Source organism: Schistocerca gregaria, chromosome 4 (assembly GCF_023897955.1).
Source record: "Schistocerca gregaria isolate iqSchGreg1 chromosome 4, iqSchGreg1.2, whole genome shotgun sequence".
Taxonomy (NCBI): domain Eukaryota; kingdom Metazoa; phylum Arthropoda; class Insecta; order Orthoptera; family Acrididae; genus Schistocerca; species Schistocerca gregaria.
In genome coordinates this window covers 273,125,699-273,145,878 of record NC_064923.1, presented here as the reverse complement: position 1 = coordinate 273,145,878, position 20,180 = coordinate 273,125,699, and the positions used below count along the sequence as shown (strand labels likewise).

At 40.1% G+C, this 20,180-nt stretch overlaps 1 protein-coding gene across 2 annotated transcripts in view; it reads left to right on the top strand.

Annotated features, from left to right (window-relative positions):
• The first annotated feature begins 3,549 nt into the window (after window positions 1-3,549).
• Window positions 3,550-20,180, top strand: part of LOC126365998 (decapping and exoribonuclease protein-like) — a 40,971-nt gene continuing 24,340 nt past the window's right edge. Inside the window, exons 1-3 of one of the 2 annotated variants that reach the window (XM_050008824.1) lie at window positions 4,146-4,328; window positions 4,412-4,549; window positions 15,271-15,494. In XM_050008824.1, coding sequence (XP_049864781.1) covers window positions 4,276-4,328; window positions 4,412-4,549; window positions 15,271-15,494 — 415 coding nt within the window. In that variant the 5' untranslated portion in view covers window positions 4,146-4,275. Of the gene's footprint in view, window positions 4,550-15,270; window positions 15,495-20,180 lie in introns of both variants that reach the window. The other variant, XM_050008823.1, reaches the window with a different exon arrangement.

The following is a 20,180-nucleotide window of genomic DNA, read 5'->3' as shown; positions in this document are numbered from 1 at the left end:
TACTCCCAGCAAAAGGGAGAAAAGCCACTGATTTGCAGGTATCTTCTGGTGGTTCAGGTGAAGGTCCAAACTGAAAACCACGAGGATCTGTTTATCTGTATAGCCATTCTGCTTGAACACAACCTTAAGATGGTCCAATTCTTGTGTCCAGCTTTCTCCATCTGAAATGGCATAAGCTCTTCTCTCCAACGTCCGTAGGACCCCCGTACGCTGGAATGATGGATGACAGCTAGAAGCATGCAGGTAACGGTCCGTGTGCGTAGGCTTTCGATAAACACTGTGTCCCAGTGTCCAATCATCCTTTCTACCGAGTGAGGTGGCGCAGTGGTTAGCACACTGGACTCGCATTCGGGAGGACGACGGTTCAATTCCGTCTCCAGCCATCTTGATTTAGGTTTTCCGTGATTTCCCTAAATCGTTTCAGGCAAATGCTGGGATGGTTCCTTTGAAAGGGCACGGCCGATTTCCTTCCCAATCCTTCCCTAACCCGAGCTTCTGCTCCGTCTCTAATGACCTCGCTGTCGACGGGACGTTAAACACTAACCACCACTACCACCATCATCCTTTCTGTACACCAGAACATCCAGAAACGGAAGCTTTCCATCACTTTCCACCTCCATGGGTCTTTGTGAAATTCTGGGTGAGACCATTCACAGAAAACCAGTCAATGAAACTTTTCAGAACTCTTTTCACCATTTCTTCCATTTCTTTATGTATACTGGGAGTGATTACAATATTCGTGTCTTCTGAAAAAGAAACTAATTCTGCTTGTTGCACATTAGATGGTAGATCATTTACATGCATGAGAAATAGTAGTGGACCTAACATTGAGGCTTGGGGAAGAGAGCACAGATGGTCCCAGTTTTCAACAAGGGTCGTCGAGCAGATGTGCAAAACTGTAGACCTATATCTCTAACATCTATCTGTTGTATAATTTTAGAACATGTTTTTTGCTCGTGTATCATGTCATTTCTGCAAACCCAGAATCTACTCTGTAGGAATGAACATGGATTCCGAAAACATAGATCGTGTGAGACCCAACTCGCTTTATTTGTTCATGAGACCCAAAAAATATTAGATACAGGCTCCCAGGTAGATGCGATTTTCCTTGACTTCCAGAAGGCGTTCGATACAGTTCCGCACTGTCGCTTGATAAACAAAGTAAGAGCTTACAGAATATCAGACCAGTTGTGTGGCTGGATTGACGAGTTTTTAGCCAACAGAACACAGCATGTTGTTCTCAATGGAGAGACGTCTACAGACATTAAAGTAACCTCTGGTGTGCCACAGGGGAGTTGCTTCTCACAATATATATAAATGACCTAGTAGATAGTGTGGGAAGTTCCATGCGGCTTTTTGCGGATGATGCTGTAGTATACAAAGATGTTGTAGCATTAGAAAATTGCAGCGAAATGCAGGAAGATCTGCAGCGGATAGGCACTTGGTGCAGGGAGTGGCAACTGACCCTTAACATAGACAAATGTAATGTATTGCGAATGCATAGAAAGAAGGATCCTGTATTGTATGATTATATGTTAGTGGAACAAACACTGGTAGTAGTTACTGCTGTAAAATATCTGGGAGTATGCATTAGGAACGATTTGAAGTGGAATGATCATTTAAAATTAATTGTTGGTAAGGTGGGTGCCAGGTTGAGATTCATTGGGAGAGTAATTAGAAAATGTAGTCCATCATAAAGGAGGTGGCTTACAAAACACTTGTTCCACAAATACTTGAGTATTGCTCATCAGTGTGGGATCCGTACCAGGTCAGGTTGACAGAGGAGATAGAGAAGATTCAAAGAAGAACGGCGCGTTTCGTCACAGGGTTATTTAGTAAGCGTGATGGCGTTACGGAGATCTTGGTCAAACGCAAGTGGCAGACTCTGCAAGAGAGGCGCTCTACATCGCGTTGTAGCTTGGTGTCCAGGTTTCGAGAGGTTGCGTTTCTGGATGAGGTATCTAATATATTACTTCCCCATACTTATACCTCTAGAGGCGGTCACGAATGTAAATATAGAGAGATTCGAGTGCTCACGGGGGCTTTCCGGCAGTCGTTCTTCCTGCGAACCATATGGGACTGGAACAGGAAAGGGAGCTAATGACAGTGGCACATAAAATGCCCTCCGCCACACACCGTTGGGTGACTTGCGGAGTATAAATGTAGATGTAGATATGTGATTTTTCACCAGTCAGAGTTATGTCCCTGGATTCTGTTGGCTGAATTACTACTAAATACAACTTTCGACATTCTTTTGGTTAAATACTGTATGAAATGATCCATTGTTTGTCTATATCATCAGTCCCATAAAACTTCAATTTATCTTGAAGTATACTTTGATTCACACAATCAAATTCCTTGTATAGGTCACAGAAAATGCCTACCAGTGCTATTTTGTTATTTAATGCTTGTAATATATGGTGTGTGAACATGTAAATGGCATTGTCAGGAGAGCAAGCCTTCTGAAACCCAAACTGTGATATTCTGAGGATATTATTGTTAGCAAGGTAAGATACTATTCTAGAACACATCACCTTCTCAAAAATTTTGGAAAATGATGTCAACAATGAAATAAGTCGGTAATTACTGACGTCTCTCTTATCGCCTTTCTTAAAGAGGGGTTTAACAATGGCATATTTTAGTCTCTCTGGAAAAATGCCTTGAATTAGTAATGCATTACATATTTTGGACAACACTGGACTTATTATAAGGGGACAAATCTTTATTACTCTATTAGAAACACCGTCAAAACCAGAAGGGCTATTTTCTTCAGAGAATTTATCACCCTCTTAATTTCAGAAGTAGAGTAGGTGGTACATTCACATGATGTAATTTTATGAGAGTTACTTCTTCAACGTATTACTGTGATCTTCCTCTTGAACTGTAGGTCCCTAACTTTTCTACTGTATTTAAGAAATGGTTATTAATTTCATTTGCTACCTGTGACATGTCATTTGTAACCCTCCCATTCAATTCAATAGTAATGTTATCCTCTTCTGTGGTTGGTTGTCCTGTATCTTACTTCACAGCATTCCATATCTCCTTAACTCTGTTGTCAGATGTTCTGATGTCTGACATTATTTCGATGTTTCTTGATTTTGTAAAACCTTCCTTAGTAATTTTGGGTGGTTTTTCTAGTGTGCAACTACTGCTGAGTCTCTACTTGTTCTTGGAAAAAGGTACATTTTCCTTTCACAAGGCACTTCAATCTCCTTAGTGATCCATGGTTTTCTACATGTTTAATGTCCCTTCTGATTAGCTTACGTGGAACGCTATTTTCAAATGCTAACATGAATTTATCATGGAATAGACTAAATCTTATTTTGCACTTGGTTCTTAATAAATTTCACCCACGTTGTTTCTTGTAAACTACTCTTAAAACATCTGCCCATAGTCATTAATGATTCTAACTGAGTTCCACTGAGGAGTATTCACACTGTAGGGCACTATATCATTTATCCTGGCTAACTGTGCATCGTAATCAGACAGAGTGTTTGTTATTGGGTAAACAGCTATTTTCTTGCTTTGTGTCTCTTCAAAGAAAATATTATCAATGAGGGACCTACTGTCTTTATCCACCTGTGTTGGAAAGTTCACTACGGTACTGATAGCAAATTGTAGGATCCAAATAAGGTTTCCAGATCATTTTTCCTGTCAGAATCCTTTAGAACTGTAAATGTAGCTCTTTACATAAGTTAGCGCTTTGCCACAAAAATTTTCTGTCACAAATTTTCAATTTTCTGCAGGCTTCGTAAAGTGGATCCAACAAACTGAAATCATAACGAACGTCGGGAAACCATGCGTCAAGACAAATAATTTTCTCCCTTGTAAATATGTCATGTAAAAATGCAACAATGAAACTTCGGTGCGAGACCCTACTTCAGATACCACCGGCCGCCACTGGTTGTCATAACGGTGAATTTCCTTACGAACAGCAGTATTCGATAACGTCAATGTGCTCAGTATTCTCACTCCAGTACACACATGCTTCCTTGTGTTGCTTGTGAAAATCTACTGGCAGTGTGAAATGCTACTCGAGTGTCGCCACTGGAATTTATTTTGAAATGCAATTTTCGTGACTTCTCTAGAGTAGCATTATTTTAGTTGTATTTGGAAGGCGTGAAATGACCGGCTAACTGCAATGAAGTGTTATCTTTGCGTCTACAGTGTTGTCGTCTGCTGACACTGCTGTGAGTGTTGTTTGTTTTTGTCGGTCGGGTAGACGCGGTAAACAGACAGACTTTTTGAGAGTTAGAAAAATGTCGGCTAAGCTAAATGTTCATTTGCAAGAAGTTCCAAGGACCTTCCCCACTTTTCAAAGGCCTGAGGTATTAGGTTACTACAGTCTCAACACAGAGCGTCAGTTTTGTGATGACTTATCAGAATTAAAGTATCTTGTTCCCCACCACAGACGGAAACGAAAACACAACCTTAATTACAAGATTGAAGATATTGTTAAGAAAGATGAAGATGCCAATGAGAAACTGGACACGATATTGCAGTGGATTCTCCGCAATGCTCATAATTTGAAAGATGACAGCGGAACTAGGTTTGTGACGTGTGTTCTTTGCAGTGTATTTTATTCGAACAGCATTAGAATAATACCGAGCCTTTTAATGTTTTATGTAGCTTATATTATGCTTCATTTGACGACACTGGGAAATACTTCTGTTTGTTGCTCCAGCCGGTACACGTGTTTTTTTAATAGGTGTTAGTGTGTCAAAGTTTATAAACGTTGAATCTTGCTTGCAGCATTTTGTAGGGCATCTAATATGGATAGAATAATAATAAGAGCAAATCAGCCGAAACTAATGGAATATTTTGCAGTGTTTGCATGAATGAAGCAACCCTCGTTACTCTGTAATAAAAACTGTCCATTGACTACTCATTTGGCACAGTAAACAGAAATGAAACAGCAGATAGAATGAATGTTTTCTAGCAAACTATATTCACACTTACGAACTGACGTTGATGTTTTTATTCGACAACCATGTGTGTGCATAGCGATTGTGATGGCTGATAATTCCTGAATTATAGTAATTGTCTTAAAATGACTCAATACTAGTATTTGGGGAGCACTAATACCAGATTTTATGGTTGACCCAAAACTTTGTGATATTTTATTAGAATGTGGGTAACTGGGAAACCAAGTAATGATAATAGCAGTAAGTTTGTAAATTGCATAAAATATTTCAAACAAAAAGGAAATTGAATGTTGAAGTATGTTTTGAGAAACAAATGGGAATAACTGTTGATCTGATTCCCAATAATAATTGGTGAGATGATCCTTAACTAAATAAATAAGTAAATAAGAAAGTCTGTAATATTTACAGGACTTTAGTAAACAAGTCACAGACAGACAAGGCTCAAAAAAGAAATATTGGGCTTTTTTTTATATAAAGCTTCTTATGAAATTTAGTAGCTCCTTGTATAAAATACGTGGGTCATTACAAACACATAATAATGTGATTTTGACACATGTATTGCAAACGTGTGGTGCACAGTTGCAGCTTATAAAACCACCGATTATAATAAAATTGACTGAATCTTGACAAATATTCTGTTGTCAACAAAGTATTAAACATCAGGCATTTAAAGGCTTGTTATTTAGTACACTATTTCCTATGAGTGTTGTAGAGCTCTTTAAGCATTGTATTTATTGATACTACATAATAATTATTAACAAATTAAATTACTGTACCCAAGAGATAAAGAGAAATAATTTTAACTTGAAATCATAATTGTAATATCAAAACGCATCTTCATTTGTGGAAAGAAGGGCAGCAGTCGTGCTTTATCTTAAAGGTGGTTTAAGCAGTAGTTAAGGGTGTATATTCATTTAATACTGCCTAAACCAGCCCTGGGCTGAACTAAAACTGCCACCCTTCTTTCACAAATGAGATATTGTTTTGATACTACAAATATGTTAGGCTGAAACTGTGACAATAGGAAAATATATACTCTCTTTCAGAGAATGTGTGTAGGACCTTGTTTGGTAATGTGCACCACTCTGTTCCCCATTTGTGTGTGAAGGAGAACCTAGTCACTGACATTTTTCATTGTAGCTCATTTATTTTATGAGATTGGTCTAATCCATAGCTTCTCCATTCTTCCTCACTCATCATACTGTTAGTAGTCACCTATGCACTGCAGCATGTAAGGGTTGTATGCATGCTCTGAATCTTGTCAGTTATTTCATGTTATTTATCATGTCAGTGATACCACCAAAGCGCTAAACATTTCTGTGAAAAAATCTCGCCGCTCTTGCTTACACTGACCCACAATCTGAAACTGGGTGTTGTCAATATGTGTCCCACACAGAATGACAATGCTGCAAATAAGGCCTAATCAAGGAGCACTAGGCCTTCTTTTTTTATTAATGGTTTAAAAGCCTCACTTCTTAATAAAGGGTTGTGTGTGCACTATGGAATACATCTTTTAAGTGAAAATTCTAATTGAGTTTACTATTAAACGTTACTCTAGATACTAAAGGTATCATCACTACATTATACTCAGGTGTTGCCCCGGACCTGCTGGAACAGAATTGTCAGTGCATTCCCCTGCTGTAGCAAGATCTTCTTGGAGAGTTTCACAATCTCTTAATTACCTTGTTTTGTGATACACCATCAGATCATCTGCAAACTGGCAAATGTTAGAGTTGATATCAGTTCCAGTGTCTTTTATACATGGTATAAACAGTAATAGCTCCAGCAGTCTTCCCTAAAGCACAGCTGAAAATAATTCGGGTTTCTCTGATACAGCTTTCTCTATCCTTATATTCTGAGTTCTGCGCTGTAGGCACGCCTTTATCTAAATCATAATCCTGTTATTAATTCCTGGAGCCTATAATATCCACATTAAGAGGCTTAGTGGTCTCTGTAGAATGTGTTTAACAGTGAAGTCTTAAATTTTTTTGTGACCATTGAGTGTAAAGTCCCATAGTTCCTCCATCATTTATTCTGGGAAATGTGGTACTTTACATCACTAGATCGGTTGTGAACAATTACAATTTCTAGTTCGTTATTAGTGACAGGTATTCAGCATTGTAGCTCAGTGGACTTAATTCTGAATTGGAAGATACATGATTCTTGCCCCCATAAATAAGGGGTGATCAAAAGGCTTCCATTTGAGGGTCTTGCTTCAAAGTATATGCAATGTAGCAAAGGATCAGTGAGGCATTTGTTTCCTTCTGAGGTGCTTGCAGCAAATATGGAGATGTGAAGTGTGTTGACATTATTAGCAGATGCGTCAAAACAGGGCCAACATGCTGTTGTTCTTTTCATGGCTGCTAAAGGACAAACACTGGTAGACATTCATTGGATAATGAAAGCGTATGGGGCAGCATGTCTGTCGAAAACTTCCGTTGTGGAATGGTGTGCCAAGTTCTGTGCTGGTCATGATTTGACACAAGATGCTAGACAAAGTGGGAGGCCAGCCTCATCAATTATGCATAGTTCAAGTGAGAGACACTCAAGCATCCATCCAATAGTCCTGATCCCTCCCTACGTGATTATCATGCTCTTCATCCCTTAAAAAAGGCCTTGAAGAATCAATGTTTCGTGCCAGATGAGGATGTGCAGCTGGCAGTTACAGGCTGCTTCATGCAGCAGGACATTGTTTTACCAAATAGCTATCTGCAGCTTGGTGCAGCAGTAAGATGACTCTCTCAGTGCTCATAGTGATTTTGCCTAAGTGCCATACCAATTCTGGGCTGTATGGTCTTTGAACAGAAACTTTTGGTTTCCTGTAGTAATATTTGATAATTCTACTGTTAGGATTGTGCTACATGTAGGTTCTTTCTGGTTTTGACATTTTCATGCTATTTGTTTCTCACACCATCACAAAAGATATTTTTTATATTTGTATTTGACATATATATGTCACTTTAAATGCAGATTATACTTGATTATCGTACTTCACCATGGTTTGTCTGGGTTAGTTCCTATGTAAAATCACCAAGCAGATCTACAGCTTCTAATGTATTCAGTAACTCACAGACAGATCTGATGCGGAAAAGACAGCAGAAGGAACCTCAAAATCTTAAATTTCACTTTCAAATTGATGGCATAGAAATAAGCATCTTCATGGTCTTGTAAAGCACCTAAATTAGTTGCAAATAATTAAAGTAAATCTAGACACTCGCCAAATAGTGGAGATATTGAATCATAGACAGGCACATAAAAAAATAAATTTGCTGCCTTTAATAATCACATTGAGTCAATCCTATAAAATTACAATTCCAGAAAATTGTTCATTGATACAGATTTATTCTCTGTGTAATGAGTTTTTCATTTAGAATTATGTGTATGGTTTTATGAATGCATAATGATTCATCCAATCATGCATAGGACAGCAAAGTTTTATTTTGTTTTGTGCGCCTGTCAACATCTGAATGCTTCCAACTAGTGAGTCATTTCCTTTACTCCTAAATTATTTACATTGTGCTAAAAGTCTCCATACTATAATTTATTAATATTTTTCAAAGCAGAATAAGTATTTGTAAATGTGAACATTCAAAACACTGAATTATCACAGATGGTTCATGCCCAACATGCATACTAGTTAGCCACCATATTATTGCACCTGGGAGTAAGAGTGATTGTCGGTCAGTGCATAATAGGGGTTGATGGTATATGCACAACTGACCTGAAAGCTCTGCCACCTATCACAACTCATGGGCTTTATTTTGTATGCACATCTCAAGCGTCATCTGTGGAGAGAATTCTGTTTGTACTTCAGTTGTGTGAACATCCATCCACAGACATCTTATTTGAGTTCTGTTTTCCATATCACTAATAAACAGTTGTTATTATAACATGTCTTTCATCTCTCCTCAGTATGAGGGTGCTTCAGTGGTGATGAGCTACAAGGTCTTGTGTGGTTTTTCATTGATTTTCTCTATTCAGCCATACTTGGCAATGAGGCTGTTTCTCATATGTGTTAAAAGTGCTTTTATGTCTTGTCTCCTCTCATCTGCCATACACTCCAAGGTTTCATGTTTCTGTTTTCTTCAAGCCTTATTTATTGTTTTTTGCTGTGTATTGGTTTGCCTTGTTAGAGCATGTTTCATTTTCAGGTTGTTTTGTATGGTTTCAAGTGAGTGTATTTTTGCTTGTGTGCTAGTTTGTTTTGAGGGGGCAGTGTTTTATGGTTCTTGTATTGTCAGACTCTGAGGGCAATGGTGTTCATCACATTTCATGATTATTACTATGGGGCAAGTTTATCAGTCTAGGCAAACCAGTGAAACAGGGTTGTTGGTCCTTGTCTTCTTGTGTAGTGTAGTTCAGCCAGTCTGTTCATGTGTTGTACAAGTGCGAATTCTCTCATTGTTTTCAGTAATTCCAGGTTCAGGTTTCAGTTCACTAGTGGCATATTTTCATGTAAAGTTTGAGTGTCATTTTGTCTTATCATATCTGTCCCATCATCGGAGCTGCTTTTGTCTCAACTGTGCAGTTACAGGAGCAGTAAATTCAGTAACTACTGCACGGTGTAATTCAGCTCACTGTGGTTTTGTCTACTACAGTCACATCTTGGCACACCATTTCTGTATCTGTGCCAACTTTTTGGGTGTTTGATGGACAGAAAGAGGATTTGCCTTTGGCATTCAAGATACATAATGAAGTGTTCACTTTGTTGCCAGCGCATGTGCAAAAACTTCTTGTTTGTGTTTTTCTCAGACACTAATACAGAGGACGTAACTTCTTAGTGGGACAGTTAGATTTGCATTTTTGTTGTGACAGCTGCCTCCAGCCAAGCAGTGCACGTGCCATGTTTTTGGTAATGTTGGACAATCTTCCCCGTAGTGTTCAAGTGAGCTTGATCGTGAGCAGTGTCTGGACTGGTGACCTAAAACTTTGTGTGTGGCAAGCTGGGCCACCTGAAGTCAGGTCATTTGCAGTGTCTAACAGAGATTTTTTCCTGATGATGCCATCAGACATCTACTATCTCATCATTGTTGCTGTCAGTGCTGACTGTGCCACAACTGGCCCTCCCATCAGCAACGACCCTGTTTTGGCCGCCCTCCTTTTGGTGTCACTCCTGTTGACACCAGCCCTCTCACGGCTTGCTCTCCAGTCATCAGCTAGCCTGTAAGCAACAACATCAGTTCCAATCACCAGCCCACGCGTCACCAGCCCTGTCTCAGTCAGCCTCCTGTCTTCACCCAACATCTCAGCGATGGCATACATTCGTTCATTATTCCCGTTGTTGCTGCCCATCCTGTTGACGCTGTCACCATCAGTCGTGCAACTGCCAGCCTCTGGCCCTGTCACGGTCAGCCCTTCTGTCATGGTCAAGCCTGTCAGCCACTGCATCAGTTCTGTCATCTTATCAGTGCATTGCTGGCCCTCTTGTCGTCACCCAACCTGTCGATAATACGGTGACCTTTTTAGTCAGTCCTGTTGCCACTGGCCCTTTTGTGGTCAGTTCTTATGTCATCACTACAGTGTCGACCCAGCTGTCAGTCTTGTCATCACTGACCCTGGTATCACCACTCCTCTTGCCGTCACTAGCTGTCTTGTCAGTGTTATTGTCACCAGAACTGCCACAGCTGACCCTCCCGGCGTTGCAGGCATCTCTGCAGTTGGCCCCATTGTCCCCTTTTGTGGCACCGTGGCCATCCCAGTGGCTGCTCCTGTTGTTGCTGCCAGTCTCATCATTCCTGCTGACATTGCCGATCCTGTCATGTTCTTCTGGATCTTGAGTTGTGCCTTCAAGGAAATTTTGCTGCAAGCTCCACCTAGGCCTGGTCAGCCAAGCTGTCACATACAGAAGCCAGTTACCATTCCCCTTTGAGGACACGACGTGGTTGCTGTGTTGGGAACAATTTCTTGAGTTCTTTAGTAGCTTGATTCAGTATATTCAGATATCTTGTGTTGAGTTTTTGGAAGTTGTTATGCAGTGTTTGTCATTTTTCTATTCTTGTTTATCAGAGGTTGTGGATCCTACACCACTTGCTCAGCAGACTTCTTCATTGTATGTTGCATTTCATTTTTATGCGCAAGATTTTCTTTCTGTTCAGCACTTATGGAATGCAAGATTGTGTTACTGTAATTAGTTACATACCAGTTGTTTGAGCAGTCAGCACTAGCAGCTGTGTTGTGCCTCCTTCTTGGGTGCAATGCTTCTATGAGATGGTTGCACCATTTCTTTTTAAGGGAGGAGGGATGTGGTGTATGCAGGGCTGCCCCTGCACATATTGGGCACCACACCAGTGTGTGTGTGCTTTACGGGCTATTTATGGTCCCTGCCTAACCACAGAGGCTGTTTGTAAATAGAGCCATGGTGCTGTGTACAGTCAAACCACCAGCAGCCACGACAGTATCTGGGAATACAAACCTCACCGATAGGCAGCGTGCCTATTGCGACAAAAAGTGCTGTAAGCAGAGCAGTGCTTTCCTGTGCTATGTCACATGTGTTCTCAGTGCTATTTGGGTATCCTTCAAGAGATTATTTTTGCCAGTGTCAGATTATGCAGGACAGTTTTGTCCCAGGGCTTCATGCTGGCCATATCAGCTGCTCCCCTTAAGCCCTCACCATGAGTATCTTTCATTGATACTCTGCGGGACCACCATCTACTGCTTCCAGGTATCACGCCACACTGCATGCATCCCACCGGGAGTTATCATCTGAGGGACTGTGTCCAACATCTGCCAAAGCCCAACATCCCAGAAGCACTGTCATTCCTTGGCATCTATTGTCATCTGAGGCATCATTTCCAATAACTGTCAATGCCTGACATCTCAGAAGCTACCATCATCTCAAGGACATACTCTGAGTATCAGGTCGGATCCTAAAAATGATTGCCCTTGGCTCTTCGTGCTGCAAAACTTATCGTGACTTGAGGGCTTCATCATGAAGGCACATTTCAGGCAACATTAGGAGGTGAGGACATTGTATTTGAGTTCTGTTCTCTATATCACTAATAAACAGTTGTTGTTACTATGTATGTTTCATCACTCTTCAGTATGAGGAACTTCATAAACTTCTCCCATTTATCATTCAGATAAGTTCCACTTAATATTGGTTCCCATTTTACATTCTCTAACCATCTTAATTCAATCATAATTATAGCCATGCAAAATAAAATGGACTGATACATACACAGATAACAGAACACTGTATTAAGTAGTTTTCAATCCCTGGCTCTTCTTGTGGCAGAAAGAACACACTGTCACACATGCAACCACACAGGCACCCACCAAATGCACACTATTATGGACATGGTGACACTGATTACATTAGAGAGCAGTGGCCTGGGCTGATGGAAGGGGCAGGGAAGGAGGCATGTGGCAAGGAGGGGGTAGTGGGATAATGCAAGCCTGGAGTGGAAAAGCAGATAACTCGGCAAGTGCACAAAAGGACAAGAGTAATTCTCATGGGGTGGAGCATATCAGAGCTATAGAGAAAAGGGAAGAGAAGAAGGTGGAGATGGAAGGGAGACATGGAGGGGAGAGAGAAAGGGAGAGGAGTGGAAAGGGGGAATAGATTGATAGATAGAGGGAGAGAGAGAGAGAAAATGGCTGCTTGAGGAGGAGGGGGGGGGGGGGGTGATGGGAGAAGCAACACATGATCTGGATAGGGAAGGAGCAGTGTGGACAATAACAAAAGAGGGGGGGGGGGAGTTGAGTCAGTGGGAAACAAGTTAGCAGACGTGTAGGCTAGGGGGATTGCATGAATTCAGAATACACTGAAGAGAGAATTCCCACTCGTATAGTTCAGAGAAACTTGCACTGGAAGACACATCCAAATAACCCACTCAGTGAAGCAGCTGTTGAAGGCATTTTTGTTCTGATGCACAGCATTTTTGGCAACTGGATGGTCAAGTTTCCAGTTTGTGACAGTTTGGCAGTAGCCATCCGTGTAAGTAGATAGTTGGTTACCTGTCATGCCCACACAGAATGCTGCACTGTGACTGCAGCATAGCTGATGTATAAAATGGTTACACTTTCACTCATGGCTGTGTCTTTTATAGGGTAGGAAATTACTGTGATTGGGCTGCTGTAGCAGGTTGGTGGGTGTATGTGACAGGTCTTGCACCTGGGTCGTCCACAAGGAAATGACCCATGGGGTGCAAGAGTGGGAACAGAATTGGAATAGCGATTGACAATGATATTCTGTTGGTAGAACACTATTTTGGGTGTTGTAGATAGCTTCCCTCACCTCATGGTACGGCAAGAGGTAGTTGAAGCACTGGTGAAGGATGTGGTTGAGATATTCCAGGCCAGGGTGATAATGGATGATCAGAGTAGTACTGTTCAGCAGCTGATTAATGGTTTTATTGGTACCAGAAGAGGAGATGGTGTGGGAGATCTGTTTATGCAAGAGCTGGTTAGGAGATCATCTATCAATAAATGCTCTGGTGAGTTTATTGGCATATTTCAATAACTCTAGGCTTGCACTGCAGGTGCATGGTCCATGGATGACAAACCTGTAAAAAAGATACTTTTTGACATGAATGGGTGACAACTTTAACAGCTGTAATTTTGACAGTTGGTGTACTTCATATGAACATTGTATTTATGGAGCCATCTCAGAGGTGGAGATTGACTGCTAAGAAGATAGCTCATTGAGTTGAGAAGCACCAAATAAAGTGGATTTATGGAGGGAAGGGCAAAGGCTGTCTTTGTCATGAGTTTAGACCATTAAAATATCAGACTCTGTACAAGACAAGGCATTTTAGATGTTGATTGCATAGGAAGGATTTTTCCACGTGGGCAATAAATAAGTTAGCATAGTATGGTGCCATGCAGTTACCCCTGGCAGTACCAAAAATTGAAATAATTGTGGGTTAGTATGTGCTAGGCCAGGAGGATTAGCAAAGAGGTGGTGGGTCTGGTATCAGGAGGACACTGGGAAAGGTAGCTAGCAAGGCTATGGGCGTAATTAATTTTCTTTGTATAGTTCCTGCATTGGTTTCTGTAGTAGGTACTCTGTAGTTAAATACACAGTTTTCTAAAGTTGTTATTTGTATGTATTCCTCTGTTATGTTTGTAAGAACATGACCAGTGCTTATCCTTGTCTGTAGTAATTATTGTAGGTACTGACTTTATGTGTTTGTAGTTAGAACACTATAAAAAGTCACCATCATGTAACTAATTAATGCTATTATTTAATGAGTCCATGTGTCCAATAGACAACACATCTTTTTTCTATAATGATGTATTCTCCAGTAAGTCCTCTAGACAAGTAAAAAATTTTTCAGTTCTGCTTTGAGATGACCTACACAGGGCTGCTATAGTCAGGTTCTTTTTCCCTAGCTAGAAATATATTTAAGAATCTTTTCTCAATCTCAAAAAACAAGGGCACATGTAAACTTGGAAAGCTGATCAGATAGTGCCGCTAATGTGGCTATAGCGAGGATATTGTGGCGATATCTTATTCATCTATAGTCAGTGACCTTGCCATTAAGATAGTGTGTATTATACCAATGGGAGGAAGGATGATTGGGAGTGTATGACAATGAGATGTGGTCATGAAATCCATCTTTCAGCAATTCCATTTGGATTAAGCAACCCAAGCCTGAATTACAATAAGACATTACCCAATGACACATAGATTCCTTCTCTGGGTGGAGGATCACCAATATGGAGTAGCCACTGCACGCAAATATCAGTAACCCCCCAGTTCAACAGTCTGCATCTTATATTCTGACAGAGGTCAGCTGCAGTGATACTATTTGAATCAGGATATATTACCATTAATGTATTTTGTGATAGATTTTAAACAAAGACTTGTAATAAAAAATTATCTTCCTGTGTCTGAATGCAGTAGTGAGTACAGGGAGAAGGAGAAACAAAATGAGATTATCAGTACTTTTATCTCATAAATTTCAAGTGAATGTATTGTATCTTTAAACTATATTTCTCTTTGAATTATTACCGTAAGGTGCAAATAACCTAAGTGTTAAGTACCCCTAGTGCCAACCCTTTATCAACAGCACTGCCTTGATTGTTAGTGAAAATGTCACTTGTGATTCTTGCAGAATTTTGTGTACCAGGCCAGGAAGATTTCTTGTAAATATAAAAATGAGTGAAAGTAATTCAAAGCTACTATTGGGAGAAAATGTAAGAAATTTGTAGTTGCTATAGGTGTTTAAACACTAAAAAATCCTAGGAACAACATGATGGGTCTCAGAAGGTTTTAATAACAATTGTTTGATGTTTTATTATAGCAGTTATTAAATTATTTATAATATGTGTCAGAGTAAAGGAATTTTGCTTGCATGGAAATCCTGAATAACTGTGGTTACTTTTCTTTACCTCTATACAGGCTACGCACAGATTTTGTATGCTTCCGTGGTCTTCTTACTATGCTAATTTGTACACCTTATGAGACAAGAGATGACTGGATAATATGTGCAACAAAGTGGAAAGGTACAATTTATCTGTGTGCTTTTGAAACAGAACATGCAAAAAGACAGCGTTTGCAGGCCTCTGAACATCAGAAGAAATGTATGGCATGGGGCAGAAAATTTGAGCAACATATGGCAACAGGTGAAAATTCATTGACTACCATGAGTTTATGAATATCCTTGTGACTGCTACATTTTATTGTGCTGTGTAAAAGAGAGTGTTCATGTGCCTTAGTGTGTTCCAAATCATGAAGAAACATTGTATCATTAAGTGTACTTTAATCTTGCACTTACCATCTTCTTTACTTATGGAAAGACAGCAGAGACTGTAGAATGCAGTAGCTTTTCTTATTTTGTTCTCAAAGCAAGCAATATTTACTGTTTTAATGTGTTATAGCACTTTAATTACTAGCTGCAGTTAGGCCTCAAATAAGTTATTGCTGCCTGACATACCTGGTTCATAACAAATAACTTATTTTTAGAGACTGTCATTTTGTATCCTCCTGCAGTCACTCAATGACTACACCTTCGCATACACCGTAGCATCATGGGCGATCAACCACAGACTGCTGCTTGCTGCTTACCCTGGCCACCAGATCGTTTATGTACGTAGAGAATAACAGCGATCTGCCCCACTTCCCTGGGGCACGGCAGACAATATCCTTGTCTCTGATGAACATTCCTCTGAGAACAACTTACTGCTTTCTGCAGGGGGGGGGGGGGGGGGGGGACGACTGGGTTCTGTTACTTAAGAAGTATTTGTGCCATTCACATACCTGGGAAACTATTCTGTAAGTTTTTGCCTTGATTAACAATAGACAGTGTGCCATCATGTCAAATCCTTTACAGAAATCTACAAATATGGGATCTGCCTGTTGCCCTTCATCTATGGTTTGCAGGATCTCATGTGAGAAAAAAACACGCTGAGTTTTGCATGAGTGACACTTTCTAAACCCATGCTGGCTGTGGACAGAAGCCTTTCCCTCTTAAGGAAATTTATTACATTCAAACTAGAATGTGTTCAAGGATTCTGCAGCATACTGATGTTAACGATGTTGGTCTGTAATTTTGTGGGTCTATTCTTTTAACCTTCTTCTATACAGGAGTCACCTGTGCTTTTATGGTCACTTGGGACTTTGCACTGGGTGAGAAATTTGCGGTAAATGCAAGCTAAGAAAGAGGCCAGTGCTGTGGAGTACTCTTTGTAAAAGTGAATTGAGATTGCATCAGAACCTGACTACTTGTTGTTTTCAACTCTTTCAGTTGTTTCTCCACACCAGTGATGCTTATTACTATGTCCTCCATGCAAGAGTGTGTGTGATGGTCAAACAATGGTACGTTTGCATGTTTTGCCTGCATGAACGATTTCTTAAATGCAAAACTTAAAACTCTCCTACTTTCCAGACTGCATAGAAGTTCTCCTGTGTAAATTTCTCCTCATTTAAACGCAGTAGCCTAGAATAGCTCAGCTACAGTCCAACAGTTGTTCCAGTTTGAATCTTTCACTATGTGGTGGAGTGTCTGCTAAATGAAAGGGAGCCTTTGTAGAGTTTGGAATGTAAGAGACATAGTGGAGATTGCAATTGTGATTCTGATTGTGAAGTGTGTCCAGATTACTGTTTGGGTAAGAACCATTGACCACAAAAGCCAACGGTTTCTGTTTCAGTCTGGCATACAACTTCAGTCTGTTGCAAAGTTTCACACCACCACCACCACCACCACCACTACTACTACTACTACTACTACTACTACTACTATTACTACAGCTGCTGCTGCTGGTGCTACTGCTGCTTGTTTTGTAGTTATATAACACTAAAAGTACATTCAAAACATAATTGCACCAGTGTTTAACTTTAAATGCTTTCTACATTATGACAAATTGCCCCAGTTCATAATTATTCATTGTTAGTGGCCATTCTGCATGGTAAAACACTACCACTAATCAGAAACTAAAGTTTATTAGTGATTTATGCAGACTATTTGATAGACAACCAGTGTTAGGGCAAGAGAGAACTCTTGTGACTGAATGGAGTCTAATGGATAGGCTATAAAATTGTAAAAAGTTATATGATACGTTTAAATTTAGGAGGTAAAATTCCAGTACTGCCAGTAAGACACATATAAAAGTGGAAGACTATTTGTTACTTTTGGAACTATTAGTTCAATCCTCCTCCTCATGAACCATGGACCTTGCCATTGGTGGGGAGGCTTGCGTGCCTCAGCGATACAGATAGCCATACCGTAGGTGCAACCACAATGGAGGGGTATCTGTTGAGAGGCCAGATAAATGTGTGGTTCCTGAAGAGGGGCAGCAGCCTTTTCAGTAGCTGCAGGGGCAACAGTCTGGATGATTGACTGATCTGGCCTTGTAACACTAACTAAAATGGTCTTGCTGTGCTGGTTCTGCGAACGGCTGAAAGCAAGGGGAAACTACAGCCGTAATTTTTCCCGAGGGCATGCAGCTTTCCTAGTCCCCCATTCGGATCTCCGGGTGGGGACTACTAAAGAGGATGTCGTTATCAGGAGAAAGAAAACTGGCATTCTATGGATCGGAGCGTGATATATCAGATCCCTTAATTGGGCAGGTAGGTTTAGAAAATTTAAAAAGGGAAATGGAAAGGTTAAAGTTAGATATAGTGAGAATTAGTGAAGTTCGGTGGCAGGAAGAACAAGACTTTTGGTCAGGTGAATACAGGGTTATAAATACAAAATAAAAAAAGGGTAATGCAGGAGTAGGTTTAATAATGAATAAAAAATAGGAGTGTGGGTAAGCTACTATGAACAGCATAGTGAACGCATAATTGTGGCCAAGACAGACACGAAGCCCACGCCTTCTAAAGTAGTAAAAGTTTATACGCCAACTAGCTCTGCAGATGACAAAGAAATCAATGAAATGTATGATGAGATAAAACAAATTATTCAGATAGTGAAGGGAAACGAAAATTTAAGTCATGTTTGACTGGAATTCGATAGTAGGAAAAGGAGGAGAAGGAAACATAGCAGGTGAATGTGGATTGGGGGTAAGAAATGAAAGAGGAAGGCACCTGGTAGAATTTTGCACAGAGCATAACTTAATCATAGCTAACACGTGGTTCAAGAATCATGAAAGAAGGTTGTATACATGGAAGAAGCCTGGAGATACTAAAAGGTATCAGATAGATTATATAATGGTAAGACTGAGATTTAGGAACCAGGTTTTAAATTGTAAGGTATTTCCAGGGGCAGATGTGGACCCTGACCACAATCTATTGGTGATGAACTGTAGATTAAAACTGAAGAAACTGCAAAAAAGTGGGAATTTAAGGAGATGGGATCTAGATAAACTGACACAACCAGAGGTTGTAGAGAGTTTCAGGGTGAGCATAAGGGAAAAATTGACAGGAATGGGGGAAAGAAATACAGTACAGGAAGAATGGTTAGCTTTGAGGGGTGAAGTAGTGAAAGCAGCAGAGGATCAAGTAAGTAAAAAGATGAGGGCTAATAGAAATCCTTGGGCAACAGAAGAAATATTGAATTTAATTGATGAAAGGAGAAAATATAAAAATGCAGTAAATGAAGCAGGCAAAAATAAATACAAACGTCTCAAAAATGAGATCGACAGGAAGTGCAAAATGGCTAAGCGGGGATGGCTAGAGGACAAATGTAAGGATGTAGAGGCTTATCTCACTAGGGGTAAGATAGATAGTGCCTACAGGAAAATTAAAGAGACCTTTGGAGAAAAGAGAGCCACTTGTATGAATATCAAGAGCTCAGATGGAAACCCAGTTCTAAGCAAAGAAGGGAAAGCAGAAAGAAGGAAGGAGTGTATAGAGGGTCTATATAAAGGCGATATACTTGAGGACAATATTATGGAAATGGAAGAGGATGTAGATGAAGATGAAATGGGAGATATGATACTGCGTGAAGAGTTTGACAAAGCACTGAAAGACCTGAGTCGAAACAAGGCCCCGGGAGTAGACAACATTCCATTAGAACTACTGACAGCCTTGGGATAGCCAGTCTGACAACTCTCTACCATCTGGTGAGCAAGATGTTTGAGACAGGCGAAATACCCTCAGACTTCAAGAAGAATATAATAATTCCAATCCAAAAGAAAGCAGGTGTTGACATGTTTGAAAATTACCGAACTATCAGTTTAATAAGTCACAGCTCCAAAATACTTATGTGAATTCTTTACAGACGAATGGAATAACTGGTAGAAGCTGACCTCGGGGAAGATCAGTTTGGATTCTGTAGAAATGTTGGAACACGTGAGGCAATACTGACCCTACGACTTATATTAGAAGATGGATTAAGGAAAGGCAAACCTATGTTTCTAGCATTTGTAGACTTAGAGAAAGCTTTTGACAATGTTGACTGGAATACTCTCTTTCAAATTCTGAAGATGGCATGGGTAAAATACAGGGAGCGAAAGGCTATTTACAATTTGTACAGAAACCAGATGGCAGTTATAAGAGTCGAGGGACATGAAAGGGAAGCATTGGTTGGGAAGGGAGTGAGACAGGGTTGTAGCCTCTCCCTGGTGTTATTCAATCTGTATATTGAGCAAGCAGTAAAGGAAACAAAAGAAAAATTCAGAGTTGGAATTAAAATCCATGGAGAAGAAATAAAAACTTTGAGGTTTGTAATTCTGTCAGAAACAACAAAGGACTTGGAAGAGCAGTTGAATGGAATGGACAGTGTCTTGAAAGGAGGCTATAAGATGAACATCAACAAAGCAAAACGAGGAAAATGGAATGTAGTTGAATTAAGTCTGGTGATGCTAAGGGAATTAGATTAGGAAATGAGATACTTAAAGTAGTAAAGGAGTTTTGCTATTTGGGGAGCA